The sequence below is a fragment of the Anomalospiza imberbis genome, chromosome 4 (assembly GCF_031753505.1).
Source record: "Anomalospiza imberbis isolate Cuckoo-Finch-1a 21T00152 chromosome 4, ASM3175350v1, whole genome shotgun sequence".
Lineage (NCBI taxonomy): Eukaryota > Metazoa > Chordata > Aves > Passeriformes > Viduidae > Anomalospiza > Anomalospiza imberbis.
Window position 1 is genome coordinate 64539934 of NC_089684.1, and position 16297 is coordinate 64556230.

Sequence of the window (16297 nt, forward strand, 5' to 3'; positions counted from 1 at the left end):
CAGCACCGACCGTTTTGCCATACATTCTTCTCTGCCTGGACCAAGAGAGGGCTGATGTCATGACAACAGCAACGCTGCACCACAGATTTTTATAAGCCAAATCCTTCCTAACTCACTCATTCATTTCAGCATTATGTCTCCTGGGAAGGTATCCTCCTTAAATTTAGTTCTGCCAAAAATAGAGTGGGGTGGGTTTGGGGTTTTGTTTGTTTGAGGGATTGGTTTATTGGTTTTTGTTTATAAAGAAAATATTTTCTTCTGCTGGCTTTAGATTCACTCATACTAATTTGCTTCTGAGAGACAAAGATGAAAATAGATAAATGCAGAGAAACTGTTCTGAAATTTTGTAAAGCAAAATCACTTATGGACACACATACAGCTACTGCTTCGCAGCTATTCCCTTTCATAGTTGCCTAGGCTATATGCCATGAAGGTAGTGATTCCACATTAAAAAAGACAGTTAGTATAAAAGTAAATATTTAAAAGAGAGTTTCAAGAATCAATACAGTTTAAAATAAGCAATCTACTTCTCACAACTTAAATACTGAAGTGCTTACAGTATTAAATACTTACAGAGATTACTGAATTCCTAGCAAAACCACTGCAAATAAGTTTTGAGTCCATGTAAAAGCCATTGCTATTTGATTTTAGTGATTTTTTAAAAAAAATTTTGATTTTACAATGATCAAAGCTAAGACGGGCAGCTATCACAGCTAAAGAAGGATCCAGCTCCAAATATCTGCACTATACTCATGTTTCAGGACTGTGTGTAGAATTAATATACCCTTTGAAACAAACAAAATGCGTTCATCATAATGAATGTAATTTAATTTTGTTATGAATATCACCTCCCATCACAAATTTTGAGCTAAAAGCACCTTATGTAAAAATAAAGTAAATTCAAGCTTTTAATTAAATTATTTTCTTCATAATGAGGAGCAAAGACTAATATCTAACAGAAAAGGACAAATTATCTGTAAAAATATAGAGAAACCATTCTCGAAAAAATGTTTTTCAACAGATTAGAAATTAGAAGGAAACCAAAATCCTTAAAAAAAGCCCTCCACATACATCTTTCAAATAAACTTTATATTCTAAGTTACTATCTAGACAGGCAGTTAATAGAAAGAACACTAAGAATTAAATCTTTAACAAATTATCTCTACACAAGTATCTTCTGCTTGTTTCTTTAAGCTTCCTGTTGTTACCCACTGACCAACACAGGAAGGTCTTTTAGGACCCAAAATAAGGTACAGATGCATGGCTCCTTCGTAGCATACTGATTCCACCTGTCTACTACATTCTTTTCGCTTCTCGAGTCTCTCACTCATGCCCAAATCCTTACAAGCAAGAAATAAATATCACTCACCTGAATTTAATGAGAAACTGAAAAAATGAAACTCGCCAACAGCAATGTTAACTCTTGCCTGAGAGCACATTCTTGGGTAGGGGCAACAGGCCTAGACTACAACTTCTTTCTTTCCCAGTTGTTGTGCTAGAATAGCCTTCAAAATCACGCAGTAATAAAAAAAAATAATAATTTCTGAAACACGTATTGCTATGTTCAGATTAGCCAAGATGCCTTTACAAATCAGTGGTTGGTGAAGAGCAGCACCTGTAGTGGCAATTTGTTAATGGAAAAGTAACCAAAGCAAACACAGAAGCACTGATTTACAGGCTGCTCATACAGCAACATCCTGACCTAGAGAGCAGCAAACCGAACCCACTTCATGCCATGGGGAAGCACGGTGATAAAAATGCTGTTCTGGCTCATAAGTGAAACTGTGCAGATGCATCTCATCACACACAAGTTGCATGAAAATTGCAGTGACTTGATCAAGATAACACATAAAAGAGAATGTCACAAAGAGTAAAAATAGAACAAGAACTACAAAATCACTCCAATTTAGGATATTCAGAAACCCAGCAGCAGCGTTTTGTACCATTTGTGGGTGGGAAGGGTTGTAACATGCTACAGAGATTTTTAAGAACAGGAAATCTACCAAAAAACCCTTCTATATTAGTAGGAATGGGCAGCTGCAATCTGGAAACACACTGAACTTACAAGAAGGTATATTATCTCAGCATGAGCGCATCATTTAAGAAACTAGGATGAAGAAGAATCAGGAATGAAACAAAATACTGCACTAAAAAGAAAAGCTGGCAATTGTCATTCAAATAGATGAAATTCTCCCCAGGTATCTTGTGTATATATCCTACAAGAAACAGCTTTCCTTACACAGCCCCATAAATACTGAAAATGCAATGCATCTTTAACTTTTCTATTTAAAAAGACAAGCAGCTACAACAAAATTTGCACATGCCTCTTCAGGTTCATTTTAAAATAGATCTATATGCAGTATAGGAGAATGAAATTTAGGTGTGAGGATAAAAGACCTGCACAATTAGAAGACCTGAAGAGCACCACAGAATCACACAGAACTGTGATAACATCCTCTGGTTTTGTATCTACAGTGCACTCTATTAACCTTTACTTTTTCTTCTCCCTGTAAAATTCCCCTACATCTCCACTGACATTCCATACCACATAAGTGAGAGACAGATGAAGAAACAGTCTGAGACACAGTTTGTGTAGCTGTAACCCTTTCATTCTACGTGTCATGCTACCATTTCTACATTAGCATTTATTGCTGAGAACACCACTAAAGACACACAAGTTTCACACTGCTAATTGTACATATTTACCATAAGCAAGTACCTAAGGATCATCCAACTGCACATTGTGGTTAAACAAAACCAAACGAGTTGTAGACCATCCCCTTTTTAGCTGAGGCACACACTAAAAAGCAATTGATGCACTTACTCAGGCTGAATAAACCCTTTCTAGGTAAGTCCCATAAAGAGGTTCCTGCCTTCTGCTGTGTGGCTGATTTATTTTGCACAACATAAGATGGAAGATCATAGACTCCCCCTTGCTTCTCTTTGTGAAAAAAGAAGCGCAAGGTGAAACAAACCAACCTGGAAGTCAGAATCCATCTCCCACATGGGCATGGGTTATGACCACTCACAGCACTGTCTCCTTCTCTTCTCTTACAGCTACTTAGGACTAACGAATTTTGCCTTGATCAGTTTCTCATCTTTTGTTATGACCGCCATCTCCCGTCTCATCAGTTTTCTTGCAGCCCACTTAACTGGCAGCTGCTCAGTTCCTTCAGGGGAAAGAAGCGACAGCCAATTATAATAATGGGCTGCAATTACTCCTGTGTTGCAGGAACTGAGCTGCTGTTGCTGACTGCTGTCATTTTATCTGCCTTTGAACTTCTTTATGACCCCATGGCAAGGAATAACAGCCCTTGGCTGGAAAAAACATCATACATACAACATCCTGCAGAGCCTCTCAAATAAGTGTCAGACAGGCTGATTGTGAACCAGGAAACAGGACACAAAGCCATGTTTATTATACCAATGCAGCCACTCTGCTTCAAATCCTTTTTAAACCTCATTCTTGTATCTTTAACACAGGTCTGAATACTGGTCTTAAGACCAGTATTAAGGTCTTAAACCACAGACAAGGATAAATGTGGGCAAATGCAGCATAGTGGATACAGACTCCTCTCTGCCTGCCTGCGGAGCATAGAAATATCTACAATTAGGAAACATTGGCTGGTACAAGACAAATAATTTTGTGATAATGGAAAAAGAGACATATCCACAGATAGCAGCAGGAGTTTTTTGTACAATTTTTTTAATAGCCTAACTCACCTTAAACAAGAAATGGAAATAAAATCTATTTAATGTAATAATTAAATACTGCATACCAGAATCCCCAAAAGGATAAGCAAAGTCAACAATGAAAGTATTTATCTCCATGAGTAAAACATATTCCTCAGCCATTGCATTATTTGGGTCAGCTTTTTTTTTTCAAAGTAATTTTATTGAAAATGCCAAAGAGGTACAATAAAAAGGTCTACAAAGAAGAACAAAAGAATCAAGAAAAACAAGGCAAACCAAACAAAAATTATTTTAAATGTTCAGAACATACTAACGTACATCACTAGGCATGACTCACTATACAAGCAAGATTATTTCTACATTTATTTCCTGAAACATAGCTTTCCATATATTTTTCTTTCAACCATTGTTCAGGCCTGTTCAAATGGTTCTCTGGATGCTCACAGCCAAGCGTTTTGACAGCCTTCCATCCTAAGTGGAGGCCAAAAAACTTGATTTTTTCTGCTCTTCAGTGCATGTAAGTTTTTTCACCTGTTTCTTTAAAAGCGTTAGCTATCAATCAATCATTCTGAAGCATCTCTGAGGGGTCCTGACCCATGTGCTGAGATGGAAGTAACTTTTGATTTAAGCTTTCTGGAAATATATCTAAGATACTGATTTTTAATGAATGAGATTTAAACATGCCATCCCTAAAAAGATGTTACTTTGTATGCAAAATATTTGAGAGAGAGAATTTCATTTAATAACCATGACACTGAAGTGTTTCATGTAGAAAGAATTCAGTCTGAGTTGATTAAGTTCAAATTTTTTGGCCTAGCAGTTTATTAACCAGGGACAGAAATTATTGCTGAGAAAGCACACTAGGGTATTCCCCACATTCATACTAAGCTGTAAATCATAAATTCTCTTCCTTTGCTATAAGGATGGCTCATTTATTTAGATTAAAATTTGTAGATATAAGATTGTGGAATATCAAAAATAATGTTTATTACCTGAACAACACCATACTGCACCGAACAACATCAAGAAACCAGCACAGATGAAAAAAAAATATTTATGGCCCAAAAATATTAAAATGTCACTTGAGCTACAAGGATATTAAGGATCTTAGTATTTTTAAGGATCTTAGTATTTGAAGGATCATCTCTATAATTCTTATTTTAAACTATTCACTTCGCATAACTAACAAAAACTCCAATGGCCTAATTATTTTAGTAGTCCAATAGCAACTCCAACCTACTCTCTCTGCACTGCCACCAAAACTACTGTTCCCATTTCTGGCCCACACTGTGCAGAAAAGAAGAGTTTTGGAGCAAGTGTCCATTGTTGAATTAAGCATTTGTACAAAAAGGGGTTGAAGCTGAAAAAGTATGAAGAGGAAAAAAGGGAGAGGGTACTACAAATTCTGGGTATTTTCAAAAAGTTGTAATGGTCCTTACTCTGATGTCCCACAGAGATTGAAGTAAGATCACCCAATCTCGAAAATCACCACTGAGTAACTACAGAAATCCATGAATTCCAAAACTGTTGTCTTTATGAACACGTGCATTTCCTACATGATCAGCTATTGCAAGGTAAATGCATTATGATCAATCACTTGCTTTTAAGTGCTTAGAGCTCTAAACATTACAGTGTTAGCTACAGGGCACATTAATGAATTGCAGACATGTTCTTTGGTCTCCTGCTGGTGCACACTAATCCATTTTATTTTGTTTTGCAACCAAGGAGAAAATTTTAATCATCATGAAGTGACTGCCAGCACTCATCTGATGATACTAGTCATAGATTAGGCAAATCCTAGTCTTAGCAATATTGCTTTTCCCCTTCAGTCTGGAGAAAAGAATAAGCCCACCTGTTATCTTGCACAAAAGGATAGCCATAAAACTTAGTCCTTTATCATACAGGCAATGTACCAAAAAAGAAAAATACCCTTCTGTGACATTACTTGTCTGAGCTCTGCCACAGGAAGTATAGACTGAATTCAGAAACCACATCTACTTGAGTTACAATGGATTTCAAACCTGGCAGATTGGTAACAGAATTTATATACGAAACAAAAATTTGCAATAGCATATTACAGTATTTTTAACCAATTATGACATGGAAATCACACTATCAAGAAGTCTGGTGACAACAGATGAAGAGAAGATTGAGATTTGAGAGAGCCAGCTTGCCTTCATCAAGGGAAAGTCTTGCCTAAGTAACCTAGTGGCCTTCTATGAGGGAATGACTACATCAGTGGACAAGGGAAGAGTCACAGATGTCATTTTTCTGAGTTTCTGTAAAGCCTTTGACACAGTCCCCCACAACATCTCTTCTCAAAATTGCAGAGACCCTGATTTGATGAGTGGACTGTTCAGCAGATAAGGAACTGGTTGAAACATCACATCAAGAGGGTACTGGATGGCTCAGACACCCACTGGACATCAATGAAAAGTGGTGCCTCTCAGGGGTCCATACTGGGACCAGCGTTACTTAATACCTTCATTAATGACATAGATGAAGGGATCAAATACACCCTAAGCAAATTTGAGGATGACATCAAGTTGAGTGGTGCAGTTGAAACTCTCAAGCAACAGGATGGTATCCAGAGGGGCCTGGGGAAACTTGTGAAGTCGGCGCACGGGAATCTTTCGAGGTTTAATGAGATCAAGCAGGGTGCTACATCTGGGTCAGGACAACCCCCAGTATAAACACAGGCTGTGGGATGAACAGATCCAGAGCAGCCCTACCAAGGAGTACTTGGTGATGCTGGTGGGTGAGAGGCCGGACATGACCCAGCCATGAGCACTCACAGCCCAGAGAGCCAAACGTGTCCTGGGCTGAATCCAGGGCCCCGTGGGCAGCAGGGGAGGAAGGGGATTCTGTCCCTCTGCTCTGCTCTGGTGAGACCCCACCTGCAGTGCTGCGGCCACCTCTGGGGTCCCAGCACAGGAAGGACACAGACCTGTTAGAAGAGGGCCACCAAGTTGATTAGAGGGATGAAGTACCTCCTATGAGGAAAGGCTGAAAGAACTGGGATTATTCAGTCTGAAGAAGAGAAGGCTCTAGGGTAACACTAACTGCAGCCTTTCAGTACCTAAAGAAGAATGGAGAAGGACTTTTACAATAGCATGTAGTGACAGAACAATAGCATGTAGTGACAGAACAAGGGGGAATGGATCCAAACTGAAAGAGAGTAGGTTTATATTAGATATTAGAAATAAATTCTTTATTGTCAAAGTGGTGAGGCACTGGAAGAGGTTGCCCAGAGAAGCTGTGGATGCCCCATCCCTGGAAGTCTTAAAGGCTGGGTTGGTTGGTTGGGTCTTTGAGCACCCTGGTCCAGAGGGTGGTATCCCTGTCCATGGCAGGGAGGCTGCAACTAGATGACCTTTGAGGTCACCTTCCAACCCAAGCCATTTTATGATGATTCTAGGATGATCTTAACATGTTTGTACCTAAGTTTGTGGGACAAATATTTCTGTGAAGATATGTTGAAATGCTCTGATCTTCACTGCTGTAACAGCCATGTAATTTTATGTAAGTATTAATATTTTAGCTATGTCAATTAGTTTAATAGTTGAAATAAAGTATAGGAAAAAAAGGCTGAGGAAAAAAAAGTAATCAGTAAACTAAACCAGTTGTGACAAATGCATAGAAATAACAGAGGAATGTAGAAAAATTGTTTTACATTGCCTTCAATTTAAAAGAGAAAAAGCAAACCAAAGCTACTGACTATTTTTCAGCATGTTTCCTATGAGAGCTGACTAATATGTTTACAATTAAACAGAAATCAAATAGTGTTCTAGCTGCATTTAATTCAACAGTATATCAAGCTATTGAAAGAAGAGAGATACAAGTGCTCTTGAAAAATACTTTCTTTTTCAGTGTCATTGTCACCTCAAACTTTCTTGTTGCACACACATACAAAAAAAAGACTTTAAGTGTGTATATATCCAGATATATGCTGATTATACAACCTTTCTGATTAATTGAATGTAAAAATAACTTTCTCATGGGATTTAAAATAAAAAGATAAATACAAACCCAGTCTACAATAATAAAAGGAAGTTCCCATAACAATGCTCTGGGTTCCTCTATTTAGGGCTTTTGAACCAATACATTATTTTACCATGGGATTTGAAGCCAAGCTAGCAGTTCTTAAAAATGAGCAACATATATAGTAATGGACAACAGTCTTGGGAAATTCCAATACTCTTAGAAGTAAATGATTTCCCAACATTGCATTAATTGTGTTATAGCCTCATAGCAAGTAGACCTGAAACCTTCTTCTACTGCTTATGCATATCCTCTGCCACTATGAAAAATCTTCAGGATATTTAAACAAATACCATTTTTCTTCAATGTTAATTTTTTAGTGAATAAGGTAGGTGGCTATATGTATATATATATATATTAGTCATCCATAAAGCTTGATGGAGCATTACTGAAAACTGCTAACTTTACTCCAAATCAGATTAATCAGGAAGCTTTTTATCATTGTGGAAGCATTAGGCTTTTTACCATGTTTCATGACTGCTTTAGGTGTACTTACATCTCAACAAGATCTTAGCATTAAAAAAATGAGCAGGAAAAAATCCTCAAAGTTCAGCTGCATGTAGAAGTACTTAAACTAACTCCCACTTTTTTTTTTTTTTTTTGGACAGAAGTCCTGTCTATGCCCTTCTCTATGTTCTTTAATATTTTCCACAACCTAGAACAACATCACACAAAATTATTTTTGAATGTAAAATGCAGATCTTCCCTATAAAGTTGGTCATTGACACAGTTTTCTTCTCTGATTGAGCCACTTTAGCAGCATATTATTTTAAATCTATTTTTTAATCTTTTTTGAAGTAGGGGTGCAATTACTTTAAAACTGAACAAGTAATTGTCATAAAAATAACAAATCTTCCCCACTTGGCACAATTTCTTGTAATCATTAATTTTGTATAATAACAAGCAAGAACAAAGATTTAAAGCTTTCTTACACCATTCAAATTATTTCCTATTCAGTTGTTTTTTATGTCATGCACAGCAACTGATCGTTGCTATGTTTTTGTGTGTGGAAAATCAGAACGCATTTTCTGCAAGGAACTGCTAGAAAATATGGATGTAACCTTAATCTATCATCCCAACTACACCTTGATGCAAACAACTATATTTAAAAGAGGCTGGATCATTCAATTCCACTATAGGTCACCAAAGTATCAGTGTATTTTGCCTTAAAACACTTCTTTATATAAGTCCCCCTCCAATGTATTTGGTATATTTTTGGGTTGTTCTGTTTTTGCTTTTTAATATTTGCTAAGATTTGTATTGTTATGAAGGAAGAGCAAACCAGGAACAAATCAAAAAACTAAGAGCAAACGTTCTTTTGTTTTTCTGTTACCTCCACCTATTTAAGGCATTCCAGGACAACCTCAGTTGTATGTTTGTAACCATGTTTGATCACGGTCTGCGCTAGCAATCAAGTACATCTCAGTTTCTTTAGAATTTCTCAGTTATTACAACAAGAGTTTTTCATTATAAAATCCCTAAAAGCACACATGTTCTTGGGGCAAGGGAGATGAGGATGTGGGATAAGAATGGGGAACAGAAGAAACACAATTACAAGGATTGTGCTTCTTCTTGCTGTCTCATTCTCAGTAATCCCTCCTTCCACTGCCACACCCCATACACACCAGGCACTTCTCTCTCCTTCTCTATCAGCCATCTAAATGGTCTTCTTGCTCCCCCTCCTGCTTCCTTTTGTTGCCTTTACTCCCCTTTTTCCCTAGCCTCCTTTTCAAAACTCACTTGCTTTTCTGAGGGTTCCTCATTAGATCTCAAAACTTGTAACTATTTTCATTTCTGCTCAACTCGCATTCAAGTCCTCTCCCCAGTTTTCTCTTGTATTACTCTTTCCATCACCTTGTACTCATCATATTCACAAATATAATCATGATGATACACCAAAGAATCTGCATACATTAAAAAGAATTTCTCATGATGCTTTAGCATGACAACCAATCATTAGTACTCATCTTCAGGACTCCATTTAAGTGTTCTTCTTTGGTAACCTTCATTGTTAAACACTTTTGACTGCTCTTAAGAGACACTTTTTTTTTAAAAGAGTTTCTCTCTCATTCACTATGTTCTTGATCATTAATCAGGATTCCATTTTCTCCAGGCAAAACCAGAACATTTCCTAATAAACAATCCCCTTTGCAGAGTATCATTATAGATTCCCATTGCTGCATACCAAATACTTCCAAGTCTGCCCCTGAATCCCAACCACGATGTCTCTGGCACTGTATTTCACAGTCTCATAGAATGGTTTGGGTTAGAGGGGACCTTTAAAGATTATCTAACGCAATCCCCCTGAAAAACTAAATCAGGCTGCTCAAAAATGCTCCACTTTAAGCAGGTATTTTTTTAACAGAGATAAGAACATATCTCTGTTCTTATGCAGACAGAGATTCATGCACACATCCCTTCTGCTTCCTTCCACTGACATTCACATCACTTCCTCTCTTTCAAGATGCCAATCTCAAGCATCAGCTTTGGCTTGCCCTTTCAGCTATCCTTGTATCAGTTCTCTACATTATCCCTCCCTTTGCCACTTTCTGCCTAGTTAGTATCTTTTCTCGTAATGCATCCTTTGGTATTGTCCAGTTTTGCTTTAAATGCACCATTAGCATTACAGATGAAATTAAAATTACTAGGCACCCTTTCTGCTTCATTCAACATGAATAAACATTTCCATCTGCCACAGAGCAATTCATTTAAATCTTTCACAAAACAAAATACCCTCTGATATCAAAGGAATATTGACCCAAAATAAAACAAGATATTTTTAATAAGTAATGTATATTATTGCTTACACATAACAGAGACAATACTCATTACCATTGTAGCTTTAATTTGGAGTCCGGCATGGAGAAAGCTTGTCACAAATTATTATGGCACACAGCCATACCAGTCCCCCATCTATATATTTGGCAAAGTTTCCTCAAATATCCTAGCTAAATAGATCTAACCACCCAAAGCAGTAACAAGAATATCCTGATTCCTCTTTTCCAAGCCAAATTCTAGCACAAAAACTATGACACCTAGGCTCTCCCTGACGTTAGATAGCAGTAAATCTTAAATACAGCCTAACAAAGGGGATATATTCAAGCAGACCAGACAAGCATTTGTCAGAGCCCTTCTGATGGCAACCAAGGGAAGGCTGGCACTGCCACTGCAGACTGACATTTCAAGCCAATGTTTGAACTGCCATGAATGATCAGATTACGCGTTTTTATTTATTATGAATGACTTTGAAACAGAAATGGGAATTTCAGCAAGCTGCAGGTTGAACAAATTGATCCAGTACGATTTACTTTTCACTTTTGCTCAAGAGAGGAAGTTTAAGAAATTTACACTACATGAGTCAAAGAAATTGATGGTTTTGTACTAGCACTATATCACTGCCACAAGTTCAAGCTAAACCAATCACTTTTTAACTAGAAAGAGGCCTGAGACATGATGTTCTGATCTCAATCTGAACTCCACAAAGTTCATGGTGGTAAAGTTACGATTTGGCATTTGGCTTAGGATCTTCTCCACTTTTAACACTTAAGAAGTTTTTTTTTTAAAGTAACAGCAGACTCTCCTCTATCAAGTTTATTAGAAATCAATGAATAAGCTCGATCCAATCTCATTTCAACATTGTAAGAAGTCTAAATAGGTGTCTTTTAGCACTGCAGTTATAATAAACCTCTCTAAGGCTCTCTGGGAGTCTAGTGTGGATGTGAATTCCAATATGAACAGGATTTGAGGACATCCCTGGACAGATTTGCCTAATAATTACTGGCTCAACTGCAAACTTGAGACAGGGAAGGGTTTTTTTGATCAACATCGCCCTCTAATGGATTATTGCTGTATTGTGATGGTTTTTTTCAGTACTGCAGTAAAAATAATTCTGTTTTCCACTTGAAATTAAAACACAAGAGGAAGCCAAAGAATTTGGCTTTGAAAGACTTTGAAAGCCTAAAGACAGAAGGTATTTCTTCTGATTCACAAACATCCAGAAATTGCATGAAGAAAGGGTACTGTTCAAATGCAGAATCTGCAAAGAAGTATCTTAGGACCATTTTAATTTTCTGGGGGTTAGATACGTAAGCTTTGGGAAGAAGATGGCTTTGCACCATTGTTTACAATATTCATACACACAGGAGGAGTTAACAGGCTGGCAGCACTTCTAACCATTCTGTTTCAGGGCTTGATTTCAGTTTGCCTTCTGCTGTACTGCAGTCAGTGATCTTTGCAGAGCATCCATGTAGTAGAATAGAATAAATATCTAGTAAAAGGGCTGTATAAGGATATGCTTTCATGATCACATAAAGCAATTTTGAAATGCATTATGTTGAAAGGGCAGAGCAGATACAACCTGCCGCACAACAGCACAAGCAATAGAACCAACACACATGTGTGCACATACAAAAATAATTTAGAAAAATCTGCAAAAACAAAGTGATGGGGGAGGGGAGCAGTCTTAGGGTATCTGAATCATATAATCTGCACTCTGAAAATGCAGAAAAGAGCAATCAAGAACCCTTCAAGAGTAAATGGCTCTGTTTTGTATCAACACACAGTCAGAAAAACTGACTCAGCACAGTGGGCACAGCTGGGAGTGCCCCATGTCAACAGAGGAAGCTCACAGCACTACTGGAGGCAAGAAAAATGCTCCCAACAGTTATATTCAAGAAGACTAAGAACAAAGGGAAAAAGCAAAAATTTGATGCCTGGTACTGCAACACTCAAGAGGGACATAACTAATTTCAAATGACCTATCACTCTGGAGGAGAAATTGCTCCACAAGTCTGGATATCTTTACTCCTCAACCAAAAAAGCTCAGAACATTCACAAGGACCACTCAAAATACTCAGGGGCATAAGATTCAAAAAGCCTAAGTCCTGAAAGGAAAAGTGGCTCGTTAACAATGAACATCCACAAAAAGAAGATTTTTATGGAATGGAATGCTTTCCATGGACCCTCACTGATAGAATACCTGGAAGTGCCATGACAGAAGAGTAACACTGAGCACACTCATGGTGTGAGTCTCACAAGCAACAACTATGAAGTCAGTCAATTTCACTCTTTCTAAATGCAAGAGCACGTCAGTGGTATTCAGGGTCTCAGAAAGGAGGGGTGGTGTTTGCATCTTGGTTTTGTTCCTCCTTAAAGATGAGCTGTGAACTTAAATAAACATACTAACTGATAGGTCACCTATTCATTATAATAATCAGGCCTACAGATTTCAGTATATATAGAGTATTGTGCTCAGCTATGAAGACAAATTTCTCTCCTTGATGATCATTCAACAAAATATGCTGTGGGTTTAAATTCAAATGACATACAGCAAATACACTTTTGGTATCATATTACATATCTAAATAATTTATGGAGTTTTGTTATAGTTACAGAACAGCATAAACCCATAAACTGTATCATGTTTGTGGTGATCCTGGATGGATGTTAGATGCCCACCAAAGCTGCTCTATCACTCCCCCCTCCCTCAACTGGACAGGGAAGAGAGAATATAAAAAATATTGAAGGATGGGGTAAGGACAGGGGGAGATCATTCACCAATTACTGTCACAAGCAAAGTAGACTCAACTTGGACAAATCGGTTTAATCTTTATGCTATATTACTCATCCAACCAGAGTAGGATAATGAGAAATAAAATGAAATCTTAAAATACCTTTCCCCCACCCCTCCCTTCTTAATGATCTTAACTTTGCTCCTGATTTTCTGTAGCCCCTCCCCACTCACCACCTTAGAGGGATGGGGAATGGGGGGTTTTAGTCAGTTCATCACACTTTGTCTCTGCTGGTCCTCCCTCCTCAGGTTTGCCATACAAACCCAATAACAACATTCTTGATTTTTTAGCTGTTGACTGACCTCAAAGAATGTACCTAACAACTAAAACTTCCTTGAAGTACAGTAAGCAGAAAAAAAACAAGTCTTTCTCAGTCTCTAATTTCCTGCCATAGCCTGGGAAAGAATGCTAAGATTTTATATCAAACATTATGTGGACCCTCAAGCACGCCTAAATAATTTCACACAGAGGATAATAGGAGAGGAAGTGAGATCAACTCCAAGAGAGACATTTGAGACAGGGATTTGCCTCTACACAACTTTGAAAGAAACAGAACAAGGCAAGAATGTAAAAACACCTCCTTCAATGCCATCCCAGGTTCCAGCTACTTGAGGGTAATCAATTGCCTCACAAAGAAATAGCACCTGCCATTTAATGCCCTGCAATCGATTTTTCTTCCACTAGTTCACACAATTACTCATTGAACTCAACTGTCCCCATTTATTCCCTGCCTACAGCACCCTTGAGAATTCCACTTTATATTATCAAAAATCTGTAGTCATGTCCAAAACAAAACTTAAAAGCCCTAGATTTTGGAAGTTGAAAAGATAGGCCTACTTCACATTTTTTAATACTGGATTTGTTTAAAATATTACAGTGCACAACAGAATCTGGCCAGTCTCTAATCTTGGAAACAAAAAGATTATAATTTCTGAACATTTCCCTGAAGTATCAGTTAAATACCACAATGTGTTTCTATATAGCACACTTTCCAGGGCAGTGTATTATAAAACACTGAAACCAGTGCACAAAATAAGCCTTCTGATTAAGTTGAGTGCTTGTGGCCCACATTTTAAGAGTGAATTAATCCCAGCCCTGACATTAACATGTTTTGACACTCAGAGCTTTTCACTTCACCTCACTATATATTCACTTTTTTCTATTGTAAAACAGACATAATGATTCTTTGCCTGCTTTGTGAAGCCATCTCAGAATTTCAGCAATAAAGTACTACATATAAAGAGATATGCATTTATATTGAAATGCAGCTGTTCACAAAGAGCCATCAATTTCCAACTCACTACTTAAACCATTTTTATAAGCTTTCATTCACAAAAAAGCACATGAAAAATTTACCTGCTCATTTTTGCAGATCCATACAGTACTCCCCTGAAGTAGAATAAAGATTTTGGTTTTGTATCCTTTCAGCTCAAGATATCCACTTTTCTCAGGGGTGACAGAAGTTCGAGACTGAGAGTTATTATCAGACAGCAATTTCAAGGCATTGAGCATCGTATTAACCCAGTCATTTCTTTCTTCTAAATAAGAAAAAAAAATCAAAGACAGTTGGTTAAGCAGCAGCTTCGTTCTTCTCTACACATTGGTTTTCACAACATTGTTGCTATGTTGGTTGATGCAACAGCTATGCCAAATAAAAGAAAACATCGATGAGGAGGTGTAAATAAAAAGAATGAGACTCTGTATCAGTGGAGGTGTCAGAAGGACAGCCATCCAATTAACTGCCAACAATCAACACACCAATCCAAACAAACTGGTGATCGTGATTCTTAAAATCATGACTGCTAGTTCTGAGATACATTTTTCCAGACAGCTTAAAGACTGAGGTGGCAGACAGGTGGCATGTTCACCTCCTGGAAGCCAGATCAATGGGAAAGAATTACAGCAGTTATGTAAGCAGAAACCAGGGAGCCTAAATATGACCAGTCACTGAAGAGGCATATCATCACCAGTGCTATTCCATGCTTGGCCATGCTTTTAAGAAAAAATATGTGGTCATTTACAATCTATTCCATTAAGGTGTGGTGGTTAAACTTGACATTGTCAAGGGTAATCAGTAATTAAGAAAGTGTGTGTTTGAGCATCTTTGCATACATTATTAATGCAACATCTTACAAATACATGAACACAAGGAGGTGAAGTAATAAAGTTTCTCTCAGTCTCATTCACTATGTTCAGACATTTGACTGGACTAAGATCAATATACCTTAATGCTGAGTAGTCCAAATGAATTAAGTTTGTTTATGCAATTGGAATATCATGAATACTTCTACTGTTTGCTCTGAAAGCCAGATCACAAAATATATTGGGGGAGAGGTAGAGGGGGGGAAAGGAGGGACTGGAAGTTCTATACACAGTATGCATAAAGCTGGCAAAATTAGCGTGGAAGACTGCAGGGAGCACCACTGAAATAATAACGTACTTACTTCATAAATGGCATATGTGCAACATACAGCAACAAATACACAAATTTAGGTATCATAAAATACTTTGTAGAAAAGGAAGATAGCAACCTGACAGATTAGCACAGGGAATGTGATCCAAGTGTTCCTGTAAAAAATTTTGCTTTAAAATACATATATGCTGTCTTGAAATACTCCAGTAATCTTTTCAAAGTACTTTAGTATAGCTGAGGGCATCAAATTACTCTAGAAGTGGTTTTTTTTTCAAAGGTATTTCACTCTGCTGAAACCAAATCTCACTGCATCTGAGTAATTCATTGCTATCCCTTGTTTGCTTATTTATTTTGCCCCCAAAAGCCCCTAAACTTTCCAAACCATTCTATATAGTGCTTTTCCCTCTAGATTTTTAAATCCATCCAAAAGAAATGCATTTCTGGTATCTCAAAATACACATAAAAGTCTCCATTTCAAAATCTTTTAAAGAAGTTAAGTACGCTTTGAATAGTCCCAGAACAATTCCCAAACACAAATCCACAAAAGTAATAGCATCAAGTAACAGTTTTTGTTTTTGCA

General features: G+C 37.4%; 1 protein-coding gene across 2 annotated transcripts in view; it reads right to left on the minus strand.

Moving 5' to 3' along the window:
- The window catches only part of ARAP2 (ArfGAP with RhoGAP domain, ankyrin repeat and PH domain 2), a 110069-nt gene that overhangs the window by 69802 nt on the left and 23970 nt on the right, over nucleotides 1–16297 (minus strand). For both annotated transcript variants that reach the window (XM_068188843.1, XM_068188844.1), the window contains exon 8: nucleotides 14661–14842. In XM_068188843.1, the coding sequence (XP_068044944.1) occupies nucleotides 14661–14842 (182 nt within the window). The remainder of the gene's footprint in view (nucleotides 1–14660; nucleotides 14843–16297) is intronic.